Raw genomic sequence first — 8,883 nt, 5'->3', positions numbered from 1 at the left:
GTGTCGGCACACTGCTTTTGTCTTGTCCACTTGTTTATTTCCATCTTCGTATTTTACCCTGAAACCAAAGTGTTCCCAAATGGAGGACTTAAGGTTTGCGGGTGGGTCTTCAGGTTCGTCAGGCTCACTTGCCATGTTGTCAAAATGCGAGAATGCGCTGCACAAAGTGAAGGCGGAGAGTTACGGTCGGACTCGGTCCGTCACTCAATTATGTCCGTCGGGGAACTAGATCTCGGTCCGTCACTCAATTATGTCCGTCGGGGAACTAGATATTTTAAGTGGTTCGGCTCGCAAAAACGGAATTAAAATAAAACAAAATAAAATAAAATAATATCCTGCGCCCAATAATTCGGTACAGGGTCATGCCGAACTGAAAGTCGCGTACCGAACGGTTCGACACAAATACATGTACTGTTATGGCCCTAGTTACAATGTAACCGAATGTTCGCTATCGAATCGAGATTATCTCCCCACCCAGTAGTTTTATCATAACTAAGGGAACCCTTTAAGACACACCGCGAGGGGCCCCAGGAGACAGAGCAGATGCAGGTTCACAAGTGCCCCCCCGGTTTTTGAAAGAGACGTACCCACCGCCAGGTGCATTAACAACAGAAAATACCCAATAAGTGTGTGTACGAAAAAACACCACTGGGCTTAAACAAATGTACAACAATCTTGCACCTTAAATGATCAGTGACACCACCAGACACTGTGTACCATAAGCATGGCTAACCCCACCAGACGCAGGGGTTGGGTGCAAAAAAGACCACCCAGTTAGCCAGCCCGCTGCCAGGCCACTGACAATATGACATCACCCAGGGTGGGCATGGGGGGGGCAGGGGCATGGCTTACTATGTGGTGGCCCCCAGCACACGCTCCCCAAAGGAGGTTCCAGCAGCCACATTCAAGCAGTAATATCTGGCAAATGTGGATGGACTTGTTGCAATGTTACTAGACAAAAGCGGTTCACATCAGCTAACGTTACATTTAGCTTGCTTATAACTTCCATGTCGTCATATATTGAAGTGAAACAACGTCTAACAAGTTGCGGTATATTCTCTAAATAAAAACAAAAATTACATACCTGTCGATTAGGAAAAGGGCCAACTCGGGATCAGTTTTAAAACCTTTCAAATCTCTCAGCTCTCTCCACTTGGTGAATGCCCGACCGAGGTTTACACGCGTTTGGGCTCGAGCCCTATCACTGTCCCATTTAGCCTTCTTCCGTTCTTTTTCTTTTAGATGGTGCTCCTTCTTTATCCGCCATGACATCGAAAGTACAACCAAGTCTTTATAGATACATCTGGTAAAACTGTTATGTGTTCAGCAATGCCCATTGCGTACCGCTTACTCGAAGAACACTCTCTGTAACAACTTCCAGGTGCATACCACTACCTACTGTACAAGAGTGTGCAATGTGTCCTAAATCATTCACTACTCCCTACTACATGTCATCTAGCCTGTTTCTTAAATCCTACTCGTAAACACGACTCCTTCTTCTTCTGTGGTTTAATGGCTGCGGGCCACTGTGAGCATGCAGACTTATTTGCGCCTCCGGGTGCCGTATTCTGGTTTGCTGACTTCTGCTGCGTCCGACCCGACCGAGGCTACGCTAAATAGCCATATAGCGAAAGGCTTTTTTGTCGCTGTTGGGTTCAAATAAATATGTGGATCTTCAAGGGGGAGTGATACGAACTAGGGACAGTTTTATAAATGGTAAAAAGTTCCGCACAGCTGCTGTAAATAGTAAGGTTTTTGCGAAAATTAATGTGCTTGGGAAGCACTGAGCATACTACTGGATAAATGATGATAAATGATTTGTGTGACAGTTTGTAAATGGATGTTTTCATATAGATTTGTATTTGTTTAACGTGGTCCCAGATTTACCAATAATTCAATATGTTTGCTGTTTTCTGTGGTGGTATGCCAGAAAAACAGTGTTTTCTTCATGAATTCAAAGTGACACGTCATGACTAATTGATTTATGAAAGGTCATTTTGTGGGTGAAGTATTCCCTCAAGCCAAAACGTTGTGTTTTTGTTGCATAAACCTAACCACATAGCCTAAGTGTCAGACTGAAGCTCCCAGAACCTTCAGTCTGACATTGCCTCCATTGAAGGCGATTTACAAGGGGGAGGGAATTAGATTTTTCCCTAACCAATCAGTAGAGATCAACGACTCACCCAGAATCTGACGTCATTAGTATCCATGCCTCGGGGGTGCCGAAAACAAGCGAGCATTGCCCGTTTAAAATGTCTCCATCGCCGTGCACGCCCAGTTGCATCGCCGTTAAATCCAGTTTAGCAGCTTCCTTAATTTGGTCCTCCAGTAACGCGAGTAGTGGCGAAATATCTCGATAGCATCGTTAATGTGGTCTGTAGGATCTGCTTGTAACAAAACACTTTACTTAAAGGTCAGGTCTATAATGCATTATGAGCACATTTATAAGACATTATAACACATTTATAAGGCTTTATAAACGTTGTTACAAATGTTAATAATCATGTATGACAACTTATAACAAGGTTTATAAAGTATTATAAGTGGTTACATAATGCATTATAAATTCAGCATTCATAATGCTTTATACTTCCTTGCCAAAGTGACGACAGTGTTTGAAAGAAGAATCTGAAGTACTGGCATTATTCCGTTTCAGAAATTAAAGCCCCTACAAGGAACTTTCATTTTGAGTTGATTTTGGCGACCCTGTGGCCGGAATGAAGCCTACATTTCCCATGAGCTCTAGCGCGTATTGTCGTAAAGATGCTTACCTGGCTCGCGCATGTGTTTGTTTTGGGGATTAATGAAACAACAAGATGGGAAAACTTTGCCCCCAGTCCTATCGGGGAAACCCAGCTCACCTCTGCCGCGCCCCAGCTCCACCTCTCCGGCGTAAGCGCCACTGCCGCCGGGGTAAACGCAGCAGTCAGCTGGTAAGGCTGAAGGCCTGTTTGGCGAGCACTTCCACGGCTTCTTGGACTGAGTATGGAGCGGTGCCTCGCCTCTTTATTTCTCGGCACTCGCTGGACCCTGTCGACGCCTGGCTGGTACCTGTTGTCGGCCCGGATGAGGTGTTCCAGCCCCGTGGCCCCTGCTCTCCTCGTCACCGCTGGTGCGGGGTGAATCTGCGCAACCTGCGGCCTCTGTGTGTGGCTCCCCGGACAGCTCACGCCGTGGACCCGCCGGCTCCTGCCAGGATTGGGCTGGTAAATGCTACATCGTTAGCGAACAAAACGTTTATCCTGAAGGATTTCCTGACTTCCCAAGGAAGATTTGGATTTTCTCTGTGTGACTGAGATGTGGCTGACTGTTGGTGAGTCCAGTGCTTTTACAGAACTTTTACCTGATGATTGCTGCTTTTTTAACTCCCCGCGGACGTCGGATCGAGGACGAGGAATAGTGACTATTTATAAGAGTCACTATAAATGTAAGCAGCTAGGTAAGATGACGTGTGCCATCTGAGTGCCGTAAATCGTTTCGTCCTGGAAGCGACCTGGGGCGGACCCGGAGACAGTTTCCTAGGTATGGATAGGTATGGATATACACTATATAGCTAACCTTCACACCGATGGTCTCATTTGCTGTTGTAGGTCACGCACAGACATCAGCAGAAATGAGAGACTTTTGCATATCCAGTTAAAAGTTCCTTGTAGCGGCTTTAAGCATTTATTGTATGTCAGAGCAGTTCTTTGAGTCTTTATAACTGGCTAAAGTTATGATAGTTATAATGTGCTATGTAACCCAGTACTTCAGATTCTTCTTTCAAACACTGTCGTCACTTTGGCATGGAAGTATAATGTTGTGTTCCCACCAATGAAAATTCATCACGCTACTCGCTCGAGTTTGGACGCTGGGCCATTTCTGTAAAATTCGCGTTATCGCGTCAGACGCGCCAGTGTGAGCCTGCCCATTTTCACTAGGTAACAACAACATTACTTCAGCCATTTCTTTCTCGCATCGACCATGGCTGAGATCACCACGATCGCTGCACTGTACCTGCTCTGGAGGTCATGATATTTACAGAACTTACCAGGTAATCCAGCCTCCTCGCTCACCTTTACCCAGGCCTGCTCCTTCCTGTTTCTGTCCCTGTACAACACCATTGTGGTGTCGTACAGCTCGGGGTGTCCGCACACTGCGACGATCAACTTGTCCTCCATTATAGATTTGACCGGCACCAGGCAGGGCGCGAGATTGTCAGGACATCAGTGACGTTGGTGACGTCAGTGACGTCGGTGATGTCGGGACAATCTCAATGTTGATAGGCTATCGCACCACGGTGTCAGGCGAATTCGCCTCAAAAGTTCAATATTTTCAACTCGTGCGATGACGCGATGCGGGTAAATTTTGCGGACGCGAATTTCGCGTCCTTCGAGTCGCGCTAGACGCGTCCATTGTGCCGCCCGCTGCGAATTTGTGTCAATTTGCGTCTTTGCATTAACTTTATATGTAATCTATTCACGCGAATTTGCGAATTCACGTTTGATGGGTACACAACATAAAGCATTATGAATGCTGAATTTATAATGCATTATGTAACCACTTATAATACTTTATAAACCTTGTTATAAGTTGTCATACATGATTATTAACATTTGTAACAACGTTTATAAAGCCTTACAAAGCCTTATGAATGTGCTCGTAATGCATTATAGACCTGACCTTTAAGTAAAGTGTTACCTAAACTTCTTACTGTTTAAATCTTAGCCTAATTAATCTCACCTGCATCTATTAGCAGGACGTGCAGACTCCCATTTGGTGAGAAATGGATGTGAGATTGGGGCCCCTGTGTACTGCCAGCTTTCCTCCAAGAGCCCCTATACTGAAATAACAAGTTAAGTTTCACCAGTCTACACAGTAACACATTATTTGATTTTCTATATATTGCACAGTGAGGTGATTAACAAATGATCAGAGCTGATTGTCGTGTCACAACAGTAGACTCACATGGTGATACACCTGTTTCATATAAATCTTTGTCTCCCATATTCAACCATGACTAATACAAATAAAACAGTGACTGGGAGCTAGTTTGGCTGAACTTAGTTCGATAAATACATTTCTGATGAGAAACAAGCAGCACACTGACTTTAAAGCTCTGCCAGCACCTCCAGTAAACACAATAATGAGACCCTCTGTTTAATCAGACAATTTATTAGTGATGTAACTGTGAAATACAATATAATAAAGTGTTTCAAATTGGATTGTGTCAGGTAACACATGCAGAAAGAGCCGGAGCAACCAACTATACAAATATCATACATTTACATTCCAATGTAAACAAGTACATTTATGTCTACATAAGTCAGCAGTATTTTATTGACTTGCTGAATTTGGTGGGGGTTTACGCAATGGCAGAATATCAAAGAAAGACAAATATTAAGAAAAACATATTGAACAATACGGAATAAATAATATGATACTGCAAATGTGTGGAAACAGCGGACAAAACAGTCGCTTCTGTCTCTGCTCCACAGTGAGGGATAAGTAAAATAGGCCATGTCACAACAGACTCACACACAGACACAGACACAGACACAGACACACACACACACACACACACACACACACAGACAGGCTGTTTCCTGAGAATGTTAAAACCCTCCACAGATTGCTTTACGGTGGAAAGAAAAGTTGTCAAGAACTTTTTCTCATTTTGTGGACCAGCGCCAGGGCTCTGTTTTTGATCTCCTTAGTTTTCAGAGAATATACAATAGGATTGATGCAGGGTGGGAGACAAGAGGCCAGCGACAGGCTCAGCACACGCTGGTCTGGGTCAATTGCTCGCACATAAAGCCCTAACAAGAAAATGATGGTTAAAGGAAAGTAAAATACAGCAACAAGGATTAGGTGCTCAATGCAAGTGGCGAGAGCTTTGATCCGACTGCTTACTGATTTCATCCTGAACACAGTGATCAGGATGCTGACATAAGACAGAATAACAAAACTAAAGGGGGCCATCAGATTAAACATACCAGAATGTGCACCTACTGCCCACTGCATTGTGTTATCATTACAGGCGAGTCTAAACACAGGTGCATAGTCACAGAAATAGCTGAACACTCTGACAGAATTGCAAAAAGACAGTCGGGTCATGATGGCCGTGCCGTATGCTATTAGTCCCACACTGTAAACCCAAGTCAGGCCTATAATACAAGACATGATCTGCGAGGTGTTGAGTAAGTTCTGACGCAGAGGGAAACATATTGCAATCAATCTGTCATAGGCAAGTATAGTGAGTGCATATGACTCCAAAGTCACAAATGTGTAGTAGACAAACATTTGTAACAGACACAGATTGTATGGAACAAAGTTGTCCTTGAAGAGGAATGTCTTAATCATGCTGGGAATTGTGCTTGTGTTTAGGCCAATATCAATTACTGCAAGGTTGACAACAGCCAGAAATTTTGGAGTGTGTAAGCAGTGATCACAGGCAATTATATAGATCAATAAAGTATTGAACACTAATGTAACCGCATAGACAAATGCTAGAAAGATTATGTAGTAACTGAGGTAGGGAAATGTCTCAAATGCAATGATATAGAAGCCTGGAGGACGAATGATGACAGAGTCATTTGAAACAGTCCTGAGAGAAGACATAGTCAAACACAACAGGCTGTGTGCTCGAGGATGATGTCCGGTCCACAGTGTTTAAAAGTCCTCTGATCTGAAAGAGAGAAAAAAAATCCATCCTATTACTTTCCTCTTCAGTCACATAATTCAAACAGACATATATACACTTGTGCATTTGGCATTGAAACCATATTTGTTTACCCTGATTGATGAATATAACACGGGACAGAATACAGTGTGCTGTTGGCTCACCTGTTCTGTTGATGATCGTTTTACACAATGTGACTCCACATGATGCTGACTCAGATGGTAGTCACTGAATGTCAGCATGTCTGACCTGTGCACAGTGGAAATTATACCCTCTTCATTGATCTCCAGAGATAACATACAGTCTTCTCATTAAGAACAATATGGATCAGAATACAGTAATGAGCAGCGCCTTTCACTGAAATTAATCTGTGGAGAGTAGTGTTTTGTGTTAAAGGAGCAGGCAAAAAAAATTTTTTGTCTTTATCTAATGAGCAGGAAAACATGCAGGTTATGATTGATAACATTTAAAGCTGGGGTAGGCAGAAATCTGGAAAAGACTAAAACAATACCAAAAAGGCTGAATCTGAAAATACACCCTCCTCCTGCACCCCCGTCCCTCTCTGTGCTAAGACCCTCCAACCAGATTACCATATTCACACACTTCTACAGTGTTTCTGATACATTGATTTATTTAATCCTATTTTATTTGGAGTTGCACTCAGCCCCTCTTGCCCCGCTTTGACCACAAATGAGACAAGAATTCAGTTTAATGTTAAATAGTCAAGTTTTAGTGAAAATGAATGTGCTTGGGAAGTACTGAGNATGCAAAACAAAACATTAGTCTTTATCTAATGAGCAGGAAAACATGCAGGTTATGATTGATAACACTTAAAGCTGGGGTAGGCAGAAATCTGGAAAAGACTAAAACAACACCACCAAAAAGGCAGAATCTGAAAATACACCCTCCTCCTGCACCCCCTTCCCTCTCTGTGACCCTCCAACCAGATTACCATATGCATATGCACACACTTCTACAGTGTTTCTGATACATTGATTTATTTAATCCTTTTTTATTTGGAGTTGCACACAGTTCATGCACTCAGCCCCTCCTTTGACCAGCTAGCACCCTATGGTCACAAAAGCAGGCAGAAGCTTTGGGAGACGGACCTTCAGTCAGCGTCTGTGGTAGCTCTAATCCAGCCAAAGCAAACAAACCCCCCCCCAGCATCGGGTGTCACAGCAGGCTGATGGCAAGATGCAGTGACAGGTCTAACCTGTGTAAAGGCATCAACAGACAGTTAGCTGATCCAGCAGGGTGTAAGGGCTGTCTGGTCCCCAAGAGCTGGGGTTTTAGTTAGGGAATTTTAGCAAATTGCATAGACCATCTTCGAAAAAATTGCTTACCACTAGCTTTCTTCACCAATATGTTCATCTAGGTGTCTACTAACACCTATCAATTTATGCAAACCCAAAGCCTTGTGGAAAATTCTGGGGAGCCAATCAAAATCTGGGCAAAAAAATGGGAAAATAAACTTTTGCCAATAATAGCTTGTGAGATGTCTGTCTAGGGTTTTTTGGGGTGCTGAATTGATTCCAGATGTTATTTATCAGAAAAAATCACTCCCTGATCACATAAAAGGTATTTTATCTTTCTATATAATGACGAAAACTCTGTCTGTCTGTGGGTGTGTGTGTGTGGGTGTCTCTGTTCCACGTTTTTCTCCTCACTGACTTGGTCAATCCATGTGAAATTTGGCACAGTGGTAGAGGGTAATGGGAGGATGCGAATGAAGCAATATTACATCAATTGACCAAAGGGGTGCGCTATACTTTTGCCAAGAGTAGCTTGTGAGATGTCTCTCTAGGGGATTTTTGGGGTGCTGAATTGATTCCAGTCATTATTTATCATTCCCTGATCACATAAAAGGCATTTTATTAACATAATTAAACAGAACTGAACTCAATGGAAACGTTGTTTTATCAGTTTTCTAGTCAACCTTATTTATCAAACTCCACAGCATCTCCCTCACTCATCTTGTCATTTGGCTGGTTAATGTTCTGGCAAAAGCTGCCATGACAGTCGCTGCAAGCTGAGATACACCTGACTCCTTGCTTTTTACAGCAGCACCTGAGTGTGCTACAGTCGCCTGCACAGTTGCAGCTGACAAACGCCAGGAGGTAGTCTGGTGCAATGGGGTCTGTTGAAGGAACCGGTGCATATCCTTGCTCAGTGAGTTGCCATCCATAGTCTGCCTTTGTTCAGCTACAAAGTGACCCTTC

The 8,883-nt window shown here is 43.4% G+C and overlaps 1 protein-coding gene across 1 annotated transcript; it reads right to left on the bottom strand.

Annotated features, from left to right (window-relative positions):
* Positions 1–5,593: 5,593 nt before the first annotated feature.
* On the bottom strand, positions 5,594–6,898 carry LOC126387740 (olfactory receptor 2AT4-like). The gene is made up of 2 exons (XM_050040380.1): positions 6,826–6,898; positions 5,594–6,667 (listed from the first exon to the last, which is right to left on the bottom strand). Exon 2 carries the CDS (start codon positions 6,598–6,600, stop codon positions 5,638–5,640), a length of 963 nt encoding a protein of 320 aa, XP_049896337.1. The 5' UTR covers positions 6,601–6,667; positions 6,826–6,898; the 3' UTR covers positions 5,594–5,637.
* Positions 6,899–8,883: the final 1,985 nt, after the last annotated feature.

The sequence above is a fragment of the Epinephelus moara genome, chromosome 3, assembly GCF_006386435.1.
Source record: "Epinephelus moara isolate mb chromosome 3, YSFRI_EMoa_1.0, whole genome shotgun sequence".
Lineage (NCBI taxonomy): Eukaryota > Metazoa > Chordata > Actinopteri > Perciformes > Serranidae > Epinephelus > Epinephelus moara.
This window is presented reverse-complemented; position numbering and strand designations above follow the sequence as displayed.